The sequence below is a fragment of the Anopheles funestus genome, chromosome 3RL (assembly GCF_943734845.2).
Source record: "Anopheles funestus chromosome 3RL, idAnoFuneDA-416_04, whole genome shotgun sequence".
Classification (NCBI taxonomy): domain Eukaryota; kingdom Metazoa; phylum Arthropoda; class Insecta; order Diptera; family Culicidae; genus Anopheles; species Anopheles funestus.
Window position 1 is genome coordinate 30,892,852 of NC_064599.1, and position 14,462 is coordinate 30,907,313.

At 44.9% G+C, this 14,462-nt stretch overlaps 2 protein-coding genes and 4 non-coding genes across 8 annotated transcripts in view; 2 read left to right on the forward strand and 4 right to left on the reverse strand.

Moving 5' to 3' along the window:
* Positions 1 to 68: 68 nt before the first annotated feature.
* On the forward strand, positions 69 to 3,555 carry LOC125770934 (CCAAT/enhancer-binding protein zeta). The gene is made up of 3 exons (XM_049441026.1): positions 69 to 2,071; positions 2,146 to 2,392; positions 2,466 to 3,555. The coding sequence occupies exons 1-3, from the start codon at positions 184 to 186 to the stop codon at positions 3,466 to 3,468; spliced, it is 3,138 nt and encodes a 1,045-aa protein (XP_049296983.1). The 5' UTR covers positions 69 to 183; the 3' UTR covers positions 3,469 to 3,555.
* A 1,143-nt stretch (positions 3,556 to 4,698) lies between these two features.
* On the reverse strand, positions 4,699 to 4,769 carry Trnag-gcc (transfer RNA glycine (anticodon GCC)). The gene has a single exon. It is a non-coding gene; the product is annotated as a tRNA-Gly (tRNA).
* Positions 4,770 to 5,284: 515 nt separating this feature from the next.
* LOC125770936 (hormone receptor 4) overlaps positions 5,285 to 14,462 on the reverse strand; it is a 28,032-nt gene continuing 18,854 nt past the window's right edge. The window contains exons 1-5 of one of the 3 annotated variants that reach the window (XM_049441038.1): positions 13,950 to 14,334; positions 13,353 to 13,641; positions 12,711 to 13,263; positions 10,933 to 11,560; positions 5,285 to 10,839 (exon numbers count right to left, since the gene is read on the reverse strand). In XM_049441038.1, coding sequence (XP_049296995.1) covers positions 9,066 to 10,839; positions 10,933 to 11,560; positions 12,711 to 13,263; positions 13,353 to 13,406 — 3,009 coding nt within the window. In that variant the 5' untranslated portion in view covers positions 13,407 to 13,641; positions 13,950 to 14,334 and the 3' untranslated portion in view covers positions 5,285 to 9,065. Of the gene's footprint in view, positions 10,840 to 10,932; positions 11,561 to 12,710; positions 13,264 to 13,352; positions 13,642 to 13,768; positions 13,893 to 13,949; positions 14,335 to 14,462 lie in introns of those variants that run through there. The other 2 variants (XM_049441037.1, XM_049441036.1) reach the window with 2 other exon arrangements.
* Trnag-gcc (transfer RNA glycine (anticodon GCC)) lies at positions 11,640 to 11,710 on the reverse strand. The gene has a single exon. It is a non-coding gene; the product is annotated as a tRNA-Gly (tRNA).
* Positions 12,519 to 12,591, forward strand: Trnav-aac (transfer RNA valine (anticodon AAC)). Its single transcript has one exon. It is a non-coding gene; the product is annotated as a tRNA-Val (tRNA).
* Trnag-gcc (transfer RNA glycine (anticodon GCC)) lies at positions 13,808 to 13,878 on the reverse strand. The gene has a single exon. It is a non-coding gene; the product is annotated as a tRNA-Gly (tRNA).

Below are 14,462 nucleotides of genomic sequence, written 5' to 3' on the forward strand. Positions count from 1 at the left end.
CAAATCACCAATGACGTATTTGGCGAACCTAGTGGTTGGTTCACAGAAGGAGAAGAATAACAACAAGAACCAATGCTGTCACTAGGCACGCAGCATTTTGACAACCGTCCCGGTACAAGCTGTCATTTCGTGCACATGTTTCATTCGAAGTAAACAGATTACAATTTCTATACTCGCAGCACGATGGCGATCGGTGCAGAAAAAATTAAAAACAAAGGTGAGAAAAAGCGCTCTATCAAACAACAATCGGCAGAAGCGGAATCACCAGCGCAAGTAAAGAGTGAAGTGAAGAAACAGCCTGCAAAGATTATCTTCGACGACGATGGTGAGCAACGTGTGGTACCGATTGACTACACAGCCGAAGAGCCTAGTAAACATCAATCCGGTAAGCGGAAGCATGCGTCCGCGGATCAAATCACCGAAAATTCCGACAGCGAAGGGGAAGAAAATGCGGACGAGCTAGCAAAGCAATGGTACACACATTTCGAAGCGTACAATCTTGTAGGCCAGATGGAAGATATGAAGGATGCCGAAATAGCGGAACTAAGACGTATCTGCCGTGCGGCATTCGAAGTGGAAAGCCGTGCCCGTAAGAAGGACGATCCGTCCGATGCGAAATGGTTGCTAAGTGCATTGGAAAAGGGAACGCTGCGCGATCGAGCCAATGCCGGTGCACTGCTCGTGCAGACAAATCCATTCTGTCACCTACAGGCACTGGATACACTGGTTGCCATGGTGAAAACCTCGAACAAAGGTTACCTGGACTTGATCGAGGTGTTGACCGATTTGATGACGAAGACTTTGATGCCATCGTACCGCAAACTGATCACGATACCGATGCGTGGTGCCGACTGGAAGCATTTACAAAAGCAGGAAAACTTGGAAAAGTCCAAACGAGACACGATTTACGCGCACTGGCATTTTGAAGATCAGTTGCGCGAGCATTACTTCACATTTGTCAGCAACTGCACCATGATCTTGCACAATGGGCAGGACGGTGGCAAATTGAAGACGATTGGGTACGTCGGAAAACTGTTCGTCAACGTACCGGAAATGGAACGTTTAATGTTGACGGCGCTGGTGAACAAGCTGGGCGATCCGTCGCATAAGGTTGCTGCGAAAGTGATGTCCCAGCTTCAATATGTTGTGCGTCAACATACGCTGATGTCGCTTATCGTGACTACCGAGGTAGAGAAACTGCTGTTCCGTAATAATGTCGCACAATCGGCACAACACTTTGCACTGGCCTATCTGGCGTCGATCGCATCCTTGTCTGATTTTGCAGCGTGCGAGAAAATGATCAACATATGCTTTGCATTCTTCAAAATTCACATCGAAAAGGGCGAGGTCAACTCACGCACAATGCAGTCCATCCTCATCTGTCTGCGAAAAGCGATCAAGAACGTGAAGCGCAGTGTGGACCTGGCGGAGATTTTGGATCCGAAACTTTTGAACGTTATCTACCGGATAGTACACTGGTCGAATATTTCGATCAGTTGCCAGTGTTTGGCGCTCCTGCTGGAAATTACCGAGCGGAAGGGTTACGAGCAGAACCGGTTTTACAATGCGCTCTATCGGAAGATGGTAGATCCCCAGTTTGCCTTCGTTGGGCCACGCATATCACACACGTTCTTCTACATTCTCCATCGGGCGATGCAAACGGATCCAATTAAGCAGCGTGCGCAAGCATTTGTGAAGCGTATCCTGCAGGTTGCATTTCACCTTCCCGCTGCCCAGGTATGTGGAGCATTGATCGTGATTAGTCAGGTATTGCGAACGCGTAGAATTTTGCGCCAAGATGGACAGGAACCACCGACAGTTGATGCGCTGGAAGTCGTAGCAGAAGAATCAAACTGTGCGGAAAATGATGATGGCGGGAGCGATGTTGAGGAAGAGGACGGGAAAATACCCGCTCAAACAGCGGTACCAACGCGAATGCCCACAAAATACAATGCGTTCAGTCGATCGTCCGAATTTGCTGGAGCGCAGTACAGTCTGAAGTATGAACTTGTCCGCTACCTTTCGCACTTCCATCCAACGGTGCAAAAGTTTGCTCAATCCATTCTCACTGGTAACTAGATGACAGCACACAATGGTAAGCAGTTTAAACGATTTATGACTAATATTTTGTGTTTACTTCTGCAGATTCTGCATTGACGTACCATGGTGATCCATTGGTGGACTTTTCACTTGGTCGTTTCCTCGATCGATTTGCGTTCAAAAATCCAAAAAAACCTCGTACGGAAAAGGATGAAAATGGCGTGGAGCGATTACGTCCACGAATAATAGGCGCCCAGCGGAAGAGTGATTATGTACCGTCCGGCTCCCGTGGTATGCCATTGGACACACTCACCAAGGATCAGTGCGCCGAAGATGATGCATATATATTCAAGTGAGTGTGAAGCAAATGTAATGCAAATGTGACATTCCATTAAAACGTTCTTCATCGTACGCTTGTCTTATAGATACCTGGAACAGAAGCGATACCGAATGGAGCGGGCTAAGCAGCTTAAACTGGCGAAGGGTGAAAAAGCGGAAGACTCCGAGTCGGACGTGGAGTCGCTGAATGATGATGAGTTTGATGCGTACCTCGATTCACTAGGCGTGCCCGGTGCAAACGGTCACGCGGTGGACGTTGACGGTGAGGCAGAGATGGACTTCATGCAGGAGCTCGAACAGGAAATGGTGAAAGAACGTAAGGGCAAAAAGTCTACCGTTCGGCGCAGTGAGCTGGATGACGAGGACGACGGCGACGACGACGACGACGGCGGGCTGGACGATTGGGACGATGTGGGCGAGGAAGAGGACGATAGTGGCCAGGAGGATGAATCGGACGATGATCAACCCCGCACCGGGCGCGTTCGTCGTGAAGTGATCGATAAGGATGGTGGTGAATTTAGTGACGGTGGCAGTATTTCGCTGGATGAAGATGAAGATTTTGATGGGGATGAGATGATGGACGACGAGTCGGATGACGAGCCGGACGGTGAAGAACCGGTTCCGAAAAAGCGCAAAAAGCTTCCCTCCCGAACGAGTGGTGGTATGGTAAGTGAGCGAGATTTCGCACGGAAGCTGAAGACGGCAGACATGAGCTCGTTGTTTGCTGCCGCCGATGACTTTTCCGAGCTGCTGGAGAGTAATGTCGATCCGGCGGCGGACAATGCCGGGCGAAATGGCAAAAGGAAGGGTGGTGGTTCTATTGCGAAAGCGACCAAGCAGCAGCTGTTGGATGCCCACGGTACGGAGGCAGAAGTGTTCAATCAGGACCAATCGTCTGTTAAACAGCTGGCCTGGGAAGCGAAACGCTTTAGCGATCGTAACTCACGAAACGCGATGGGAGGACGCGGTGAAAAGCAATTCGGTGGCCAAAGGCGTGCAGGTAGAGCAGCAGGTACGTCGAATTTCCAGAAGCGTGGAGGTGATGCTAAGGGACGTTTTAAAAAGATGGAGAAGAGGGGCCGAAAGTAAGAGTGTAGGGAAGCAGGCATATAGCCTAGAAGAAGAACTAAATAAGTGTAATTGATATAATAATGCGTTTCTGCAAGTATCCTCATATTTTGAATGGTATTTTATTTATCATGAAAGAAGAAGTCGAGAGCTTATCGTCCTTTTTCGTTGGTGTGAAGCAGAGATGTGCAAAGTGAAGTGTGAAACGTTGTATTGAACGAGTTTCGTTCACTCACTACGAAGAGTTTTAGTGACTCTTTTTTCACTTACTCACTCTTGAGTATGAGTTGAAACGAAACGTTTGATACACATGAATTGAAACGGAATACATGTGCACAATACCCAAACTAGCAAAATGAATATACTGCTCGCTCTGCCTAACTATCAAACCTGCATAAGCGAACAAGCGGGCTAGTCTGATCGGCAAGGACATGAAACGGGATCAGCATCAGCTTAGGAGATTTTCAAATTTATGAATTTTTTAAAAATCTATTATTTTTAATTCTTTTTTCATTTAAAGCATTATTTCAGTGAAAAGAAACATATTTCAACCAATTCGCATTAAAATAAATCAATTTATAAAATTTTGCTAAATTTCCCAAAAAAAGGTAGGAAAATTTTCAATTTTTTTAAATTTTTTAATTTTTTTTTATTTTTTATTCTTTTTTCATTTAAAGCATTATTTGAGTGAAAAGAAACTTATTTCAACAACTTCGCATTAAAACAACATCAATTTATAAAATTTTGCTAAATTTTCCAAAAAAAAAACTAAGGCTTTAATAGTCTTAGGAAATATTCAAATTTTTAGATTTTTTTTTATTTTTTTATTATGTTTTATTCTTTTTTCATTTAAAGCATTATTTGAGTGAAAAGAAACTTGTTTCAACCAATTCGCATTAAAATAAATCAATTTATAAAATTTTGCTAAATTTCCCAAAAAAAGGTAAGGCCTTAGGAAATTTTCAAATTTTTAGAATTTTTTTAATTTTTGCTTTATTTTTTAGTCTATTTTCATTTAAAGCATTATTTGAGTGAAAAGAAACTAGTTTTAACAAATTCAAAATCAATCAAAAAATCAATTTTTAAATTTTGCTAAATTTCCCAAAAAAAGGAGGCTTAACCCTTAGGAAATTTTCAAATTTATAGAATTTGTTTAATTTTTTTTATAATAACGATTCACTCACTCTGAGTTGACTCACTAAAAAAAAGAGTTGTTATTCTCATCTCTAGTGTGAAGAAAAAAAACCAGATTGCATCGGCCGGGAATCGAACCCGGGCCGCCCGCGTGGCAGGCGAGCATTCTACCACTGAACCACCGATGCTTGTGCTGGGAAGGGGCGTTAATACAGCATTATATAGTCACACATCTAACCGAAACGCCTCAAATTTTCGTAAGGATAACAAAAATCATTCGAATGGCACCGGATGAACCCTACCGCATGGACAGAGGAGGCGTGATAAACCCAAATTGAGATGAAGTGATGTCGAAGATGCGTGCTTTAGAAAGGCTGGAAGATTAGCAGATATTCCTAGGATCACCACAAGTGTACGCTATGCAACACTCGATCACCGAACTTAACCAAAAAGTACAAAAATCATATTGAAATTTTATTACCGAACTTTCTTTCTGTGTTGTTAACTAAATCTTTCAACTTCGATAGCGGGCTCCGTGCCGGTGTTAATGTCTGGGGTCCCGTCATCTTTATCCTTCCCACGAGTTTGGAGTTCCATTTCCATACCTTCAGCTTAGGGTTTGAGAGGATCTTGATACGCCAACACGATTACCCAATAAGTACGATTAAACAACACAAAAAGCAAATAAGGTAGGCTGATAGCATTTTGATCATTAATATATTTCATCATTACGTTTTTGATTTATTGATTCATGCCTATATAAAGAAGGTTTTGTTTTGTTTTGTTTTGTTTAAGTAGTCGTCGATCTTTTTGTCAGTTGCAGAAATCATTTCACGTCCGATCCTCCGATCTTTTCATCCTTCCAACATTACACACGTACACACACTCACACACGTTTACGTAACACTCGTATCTATCCGATCGTTATATAATATATATTTGCCCGTATATTATTTCATTGTCGGTTTTACTACGGCCTTGGTTACATACTACAAATCAAATCCCGATTGTTTTTTTTTTGTTACTTGGTTTCTGCATGGTTAAGTTTCATACACTTTCGTGCAAACATTACTTCTGTGTGTATCTTTCGGGGTGGTTTTTGTTTGGAAAAGTCGGGATGTTGAATGTTTTAGTTTGAGTTCTAAATATTTAATCCGTTTCATTTCATTCTAGAGTGGTTTAGTTCGTGTTTTTTTTTTTGCTTTGTATGCTTACTTGTTTACTCATCACTTTTCTTGTCTTGCGCTGAACGAATAGGAAGTTTGTTGTAATAAATTGTATGGGAATGGGTTTCTGTTTGTGTGTTAAATTAAACGTGTTTTAGCTTAGAATATGGTTACATTATTTCGCTGTGGTGTATTAGCTAGCTCTAGTTTTGATTGAAATATATTATTGTAGTTTTTGTTTTGTCTGCTTACATGTTTGTTATGTGACGTGTTAGATATTATTAAATTGCGTGTGTGTGTGTGTGTGTGTGTTTTTATCTTCCTTTCCTTTTCCACTTTTGTTCTCTTTTTTTTTGTTTGTTGTTTCGTTTTGCGCGCGAATTATGAATTATGTGTGTGTGTTCGTATCATTTAAGAGCTAGCAAAAAGGATTGTATATTTTAATTGTGAGTGTATTTAGTTGGTTGTTTTACCTTTATCTTTAAGTTTTCTATTATTCGCCATTAGTAACTTGTTTTGCTTGCTTTTCGCTTGTATAATCGAACGCGCATTTTGATGTATTTTCTGTCTATTTTTCGTACGTGTTGTTGCTCTTATTGCAAAAATGTAAATCGCTTTTGATCATTAGGTTGTAATCGGTAATTGAATAGTTTGTGTGTGTGTGTTTGTTTTATGTGTAATGTGTTTGCATGTAAGTGTTATCGTTTTCTGTTCGATTATTTGTTCAACTACTCTATGTTTCGCTACGCAGAAACGACTTTTTCCCCAAACAGACTATTTATGAGTGGTGTAAAAACCGTAATTAGCTGTTTAGTAGTATCGTGTTCGAGTTTGTATATGCATTTTGATTCACTTCAGCGGTATTCGGTATGTTATGCGGAACGTGCACTACGAAGGTCCGGAAATGGTTTGAATAACAAAAAAAAAAACAAACACAAAAAAACGAAAAAAAGGGAAATATTTTCCTACACTTTAAATTAGTATGCCCTACTGGCAGCGTTTTGTTTTTGGAATCTGCTCTGGAAAATAGGTGATGCAAACTGTTTTCCTTCCTTTGCTGCATATTTCATTTTCGCTAGGAGTCTTTTACCTATTTTTGCATCCAAAATCGCTTTTTGCAAAAAGGCCGGTTGAAAATGGAAAACGGAAAACATTAATTACATGGAACAAAAATTTTCCACTAAAGGTTTCTTTTTTTTACATTTGACGACCTTCTTCGTGCAACGTTATTAAAGTTTGTTTGTTTTAAATTTCCCCTTATTTTACTACTGTTTTGATTCGTGAGTAATCGTACGTTTGATTGAAGAACAAAAAAAAAACAACACAATTTGATTCTTCCGTTTGGTTATTTCGCTACCATATTTTTCAATAATATCGGAGTGTTATTTTAGTTTCCCCTTTTTTTCTTGTTTCTGTTTTTATCAAATTACAGATTGGGTGATCATCTTCTTTCTTCGATAACCTTTTACTAAAACTCTCGTCTCTTAAGTTACTAAATTAGACTAGAAAATATTATTTTTCGCTTTTGCTTATCATTTCGTTTCATTACACACTGCGCCCGAGTGCATTTTAGTGCTTGGATAAGGTCAGTAACGGCGTGCGTAATTTATATTCCTTTTTCCATCTTTTGCACATTGGATTTCGCTTCGCTTGATAGCAGCCACGTGTCATCGTCCTTCGTTGACGAAATATTGGAAGCTTTTGTAATAGCACGCTTTACGATGTACCTTCCTTGCGGGAGCTTTTATCTGTTATGGCTGAGGGAAGTGGTTGTGGAGAAGTAGGAGAAGACGCTAGAGACAATCTATTCTCCACGGTTTTTACTAAACGCTACTGTTTTGTGTTAAAGTTTTACTTCGTGAACCGTGTTATTGCGTTTCGCGTGTACGCGTCTAAAACGTGCGTAAGATTGCGTGGATTGCGCACTGCGTTTCGCTAAAGGACATCAGGACAGGCGCGTTGTTTGGTGATTGTTTAGAGAAGCTTTTGTCGCATCACATCCTCTTAGGGAGGAAAGCTTAAGAGTGTCAAAGGGGTAGGAATGGTGGGGAGGAACGGAGGAAAGGAAAAACGCTATAAAACATTTGCCTAATACATTTCTTTTACGAAAACAGTGAGTATCTGTGTGTGTGTGTGTTTGTGAGAGAGGGAAAGAGAAGGAGAGATCGCTAAAATCGTGTCGCTACTCAATTGCATCTCTTACACACGTGCCGTGCCTTAGTGTACAAGTTGTATTGTAAAATTGGAAAATTGAGTGTTAATAGTAAAAGGTGAGAAATTGACGACTTAAGATCAGGACTTCGTATCCCTTGTTTTTTTTGTTTGCTTTCCCCACACACAAACCCCTCCTCCCCCCAACCCCACGTTTGGATGTGACGTGTAATGTTACCCCCATAGCTACCAGTTTCTGTCGTTTGATCCCACCAAGGTTTTTTGCTCCACGAACCATGAAATTTTAATGCTGTATTCATCTCCATCAGACGCAAACTTCATTAGACGTGTGAACAACACGCACACACTGATATAGAGAAAGTGTTTTTTTTTGGGGCCGATGCTACTTTCGCCCTACGTTGAGTAATCCGTTTGATAGTCCTTCAAATAATAAAAGGAATTACCTTTATATAAATGTGGATTTGAGGAGTTCCTTACGCACTCCTGCCGCACTAAGTTAATATTTCTTAATTATTGTTCTCTCCATCATTAGCAATTAGTGGTTCAACCCTGCATTGCCCACAACCCGATCGTATCCCCTTGGTAGTCAATCAGGCCGTTTCCCAGTGTGTGATCTATCGCATGATCTCTAATGATCACGTGGCATCTACATTTACAACTACAACGAAGAAAAAAAGCTTCTTCTCGTAGAAGCTTTCGCTGGCTTATGTTTTTTTTTGTTCGTTTCATTACACAACTACCCTTATTCTAGTAGCGAGTTTTAATCTCCCTAGTTCGCGTTTTTACTTTTTTTTTTCAATTTTACTTCCGTTGGCTAATAGTGGTCAATTTGCCTCCGCTAAGTACACACACATACACGCGCGCGCGCACTTGCACACGAACTGATGGCCGCCTGTTTGTTGTGTGGAGTGAGTGATCTCTATGTTTAAAGATTCCTCCTTCGCACACACACACTCACTCATGCACGATCGTCCTGTCCCTTTGTCTGTCTGTCTTTGGCTTAGTTGGATCCTCGAGCCTCCGCCTGGTTGTGCGGAAGTTAACAGATACCTTCCGTAGTGTCACAGCTCAATTCCGTCGCCGGTAGCCGGCGCGTTCGGTCGGCGGGGACCACCGGGGCGGTGTCCGCCTCCGGTGTCGACGGCCCTAGGTTAGCTGCATCTTCTTGCAGTTGCACAGCCACTTAATGATGCGCGCATTGCGCTCAATGATGGACGGTGGTTCGCTGGTACGATAGAGCGGTGCCGGACCACCGGCACCAAGAAGTGGTGCACCGTCACCCGCACCCACCAACGGTCCCTGACCGCCCGATGCCACTATTGGGCCGCCCGTTCCTCCCATACCACCGACACCAATCAGCTGCGGTCCGGGTGCGACTCCCTGTCCCTGGCCGTTTGCCGTCTCCGTACTATCCGGCAGCTTGGTCGAGTCGATGGTGGACACGTCCGAGAAGAAGACAGCGCTAGACTCGTCCGATTCGCCACCAGTACCACCACCACTTCCACCACCCGCAGAGCAATCGTCCGAAAGGCGATGAATGTCGGAGGATGCCGAATTGCTGTGGTGCGAATGATGGTGGTACGATCCGGACGAACGCCGCTGCAACGTACTCTTCGGCGCAATGTAACGATCGTACGTTTCCTCGTCTAATCCGAGCCGATCGAAGAAGCGTTCCAGCTGCGTTAAGCTGTCCGAGCGCGACCGTTGCTTCTCAAGCTGTTCCCGATCACGATCGCGATCCCGCTCACGATCACGGTCCGCCCGTCGCTCGCGGTGTTCGCGAACGTCTGCCGCCACCGGGAGACTGCGCTCCGGTTGGCTACGGTTCCAGTACCGATCGCTAATGTCACTTTTCGAACGCAAAATCGGACGACGATCGTCATCGAGCTGTCCGCCTGCTGCTCCAGCACTCGCGCTCGAACCCGGCCCACCCGGACCACAGCGACCGCCGGACGAAGGTGAAGGGTTGCTAACGGCAGACTGACGACCGCTGCGATTCTTGAAGCGCAAACACTTCTGCCGCTTGAATGTACCGAGCGGTGGACTAAGATCCAGCTGCGACTGTTGCTGATCCGGCGGCGAGAGTGGAGATACCGGCGATAAAGGAGACATCGGAGGACCTGAAACGTTCTTGTAGTACTTTCTGCCACGCTCGTCGTAGTACTTCGTGTGCTGACTCTTAGACATGGAGTGTTGTTGCTGCTGCTGTTGCTGCTGCTGCAGCTGGTGCTGCTTCTCACTGTAACCATCCTGGAACGCTTCCGGCACCTCCGGTGTGGTGAAGTTCAGCAGACAGTCCGCCTCTTCTCGGATTTTCGCCCGGCATTCGATGCAGTCGTAGCGCAGCGGAGGTATACCGTAGGCGTAGTAAGAATTGCCGCTGTGCTGCGTCGAAGAGCCACTATCACGCCGATAGTCTCCCAGCATCATCATTGAATCGTTACCCTGCTGACCTGCCTGGGACAGTGTGTGCTGCTGCTGCTGCGAATGATGCTGCGAGTAGTGTTGCGGATGGTGCTGCTGCTGTTGCTGCTGCTGTTGTTGCTGCTGATGCTGCATTACCATTTGAGAGTGCGGCAGGTGTGACAGCTGGTGGTGGTTTGATTGGTGCTGCTGGAACTGCTGTTGCTGCTGCTTACAGCAGGGTTCACTGTGGTGCGTGTAGTGACCGGAAGAACCGCCCGAGTCCCTGTTGAAGGAGCTGCCGGAACGGTTGGACCGGTTGCCCCGACTGCAGCAGCTCAGTGCCTCGGAGTGTGGTGAATGGCGGCTACTTTGCGAGTGCAGATCTGGCAGCGACTTGTGGCTGTTGATGTTATACGATTGTGTCGGCGAGTAGTCGGATTCATCGGTTGGATGATGGCCAGAACCCGTCACCACGGCTTGCGAGTGTGAGTACGATCGTTGGTAGTTGTAGCGACTGTAAGGTGAAAGGAAATTCAAAATATAATAATTCCTCAGGAAAAACTTTATAGCGATCATAATGAGTTGTGTGATTTCGAAATTATCTTACCTGTGGCCACCTCCCATAGGATGCTTACTCTCAGGGGAACCACCATGTTGTTGTTGCTGCTGCTGCTGCTGCTGTTGCTGCTCCGCATACTCAGCCGGCGGACTAATGGCACGGTAATCATCGGTCAGTACCAGGCTATCGTGCAAACCGCCGTACAGATAGAGATCGTCATCACCACCTGGATGCGGTGGTAAGGACTGAGGCGATAAGAACGCACTTGGGAAGAACACGGACACATCACTCGGCTGCTCCGGATGCACGGTCAGCTGCTGTTGATAATTTTTCGGTGGCTGAATGTATCCGATATCATCCAGACTGCCGGCAATTCCACCTCCGCCACCACCACCGACCATACCCGTGCCGATGTAGCTCGTTTCCAGCGGTTGGCCATATTTAGAATTGATCAGACCCACGTCTACCGGGGGCATTATTGTCTCTTTACTGTCCGCAGCGTTAAGCAGCTTGCGTAACTTGGTCTGCAGCAGATCGGAACCGGAGGAGGCACTCCGGCGGTTTGTTGGTCGTTGCTGTTGCTGCTGTTGTTGCTGCTGCTGCTGTTGCTGCACCTGTTGCTGTAATGCCTGGCTCACGGCAGAAGATGGCAGTGTCCTTGACGGTGATACCATATCTGTGGAGGTAAAGGTAAAGAATCGTTGCAATAAGTAATGTGTACTTTGCGAATGGGATGAAAAAAAGTAAAACAAAAATGCATCGGCCGGGAATCGAACCCGGGCCGCCCGCGTGGCAGGCGAGCATTCTACCACTGAACCACCGATGCTTCTCGATCGAAGGCCATTTCTATTTGCTCCGGGGGGCCCAATAATCATATTTTTCAGAGCTGTTTACTCCAAATAGCATGCGTTGGCACATTTTTGGTTCTGTTGCACATATTTTCCGCTCACTCAAGGTTCACTAAAGAATATGACGCATATCGAGCTGTTGCGATCAATTGAAACCAGAACCAAAAAAAAATCAAACCAAACAAGCGTCGCGCCGCAGAAAGTACAGAACCATTCGCGAAATGATTGCCAGACTTTGGACAAATTTGTACAGCTTTCGTAACGCAGTACGCTTTCTTAACAACAACCAGAACCAAAAAAGGTTTTGAGCTTTTCTGGTAGTGAATCATCGTTGGTTTGCCTGATCTTGAGTATAAAAGAACCTGCAACTTGGAATATTCCTTATCAGTGGTTTGTAACAAGCACAACAAGCAAAACATCAATTCCCAAAGCAGAATGGATCTTAAGTTCCTGTTCGCAACACTCTTCGCACTTTTGGCGACTGTCATGGCACAAGCTTCCGTATCGGTGGAATCGGCCGAATCAATCGAATCAGCCGAATCAGCCGAATCAGCAGCATCCGATTCCAACGAATCATAAGCATTGGGATACAGCGACTATCAAAAAAAGGAAAATGATCATTGCGTGGAACGAAGAATAAAAATATTTGGCAAAAATGTAAATATTGACGTTTTGAGTTGCAATATCGGAAAGACTTGAATGATATTTAAGCAAGGATGAATTAGTCGCAACATTTCAGTGGCCGATACGGAATCGGTAGGCGTGTTAAAGCCGGTCCTCTCGACTGTTTCCGTGGTGTAGTGGTTATCACATCCGCCTAACACGCGGAAGGCCCCCGGTTCGATCCCGGGCGGAAACAGAAGAAATCTTTTTTTGAAGCATAGGTAGGTACGCTCGGTCTCCCGCTCTCTCTCTGAATTTTCTGGAAGCTGTGCGGCTCAGCGCTTTTCCCCATTTTCCGCTGCATTGTATACTTACACGATCCGCTCAGCGTACCGGTACTACCACCAACTCCATCCCCTACACCAGTTCTACTCTGCTGTGAGGGTCCACCACCACCACCACCACCTCCACCGCTACTACCACCACTACCACCGCCGCTGCCACTTCCACCACTCGAGCGCTTGTTCAGCAGCTGCTGCTGACGATCGAGCACCGTTTCCGATTTCACGTAGAACGGTTTGCTTTCGGCCAGCAGCTCTACCGCCGACTTCCGTTTTGAACTGCGCAGCTGATGGTAGCTGCTGAGCGTCTGTGAATGCTGCGGCGGCAACGATACCGACTGTGAATGGTGATGGTGATAGTACGATGGTTGCGATTGCTGTTGCTGACCACCCGACGACTGCTGCGACGAGATGGCTGTCGTGGCGGAGGAAAGATACGAGGTCGGCGGTGTAATGATCTGCGATGGTGGCGATACGGACGATACCGAATGGTGGGAATGATGACCGGGTGGGGGTGGCAGTGTGTGATGCTGGCCAACATTGGCTGACTGCGTATGATACGGTGAGTGTTGAGACAGCAGATGACCCTAAAAGCGTAATAAGAAAAGTTGAGTCAAACGGTTATGCGTAATGGAGAAAGGGCGGAAATCCATATAGAGGGGTTCTACTATCTCACCTGATGGTGACGACTGCTGTGCCGGGGGCTATTCCCATACACTACGGCTGCCATTATGATCCTCTTTTCAGTTGAATTGTAGTAGATTAGTTGTTTCACTACTCACACGCACACACACAAACTATTCGATTAGCAAGAATCAAGTGACTGATCGTTTCGTGATTACTTTTATATCTTGCGAAGAGTGTTCTCGTTAAGTACTGCTTGTCTCCAATATCGGACACTTTTTCTTAACCATTTGAATACGATTGCTTCGTTGTACCGTCAGTGTTTTTTTTTTCAAAGAAAGCTATAATTAAAGAAAGATAAGAAAAAGAAATTTCGTTAGTTTAATTTTACAAATACAATCTAGTATATTATCAAAATCTATTACGATATTCGTCATCCACCTCATAAGTAAAAATAGATAATAGTACCAGGGCACTACTGCAAGTCAAGTAAAAAAGACCAGTTTATGCATCGGCCGGGAATCGAACCCGGGCCGCCCGCGTGGCAGGCGAGCATTCTACCACTGAACCACCGATGCTTCGTGCAAGAAGACGCTCTTATCACCCACCGGGCGGTATGAGATGATATTTCAACCCCCAAATCACTCACTTATCGCTTGGTGTTACTTGAAATGTTTGCACAGATTAAACTTCCTACTAGTCTATTACTTGGTTCAACGCTATTTAAAGAACAACAGTTTTCTGCGTATCGCACCGAAGATAAAATTCACCCTTCCGACCTAACCCTTGCGCCCGGTACAACGATTGATCGGATACTGACAAAACTTCCGCTCGAAAGTAAGTTTGTGACACCACCCGAAATATGATTGGCATGTACTAACGGGGTCCAGACACCATATTTTTTGTTTCTTTTTTTTTTGGGGGGTTGTTTAGTTATTTTTGGACTGGCTAACCGTACACAGTTTATGCAAACCAGCACCCCTGTCCCTACTTTGCATGGTTCAGTTCCGCACCGCCACCAAAAAACTCTCATGGCGTTTTGGCGAGGAGAGAGTACACCACTGGTACATACCCACTGGTACACCTGGAACATGCTAACCTCAATCCTTACATAGACCATGGAAGCGGCCATATGTGACTTGTTGGCAACAGGAAACCTCGA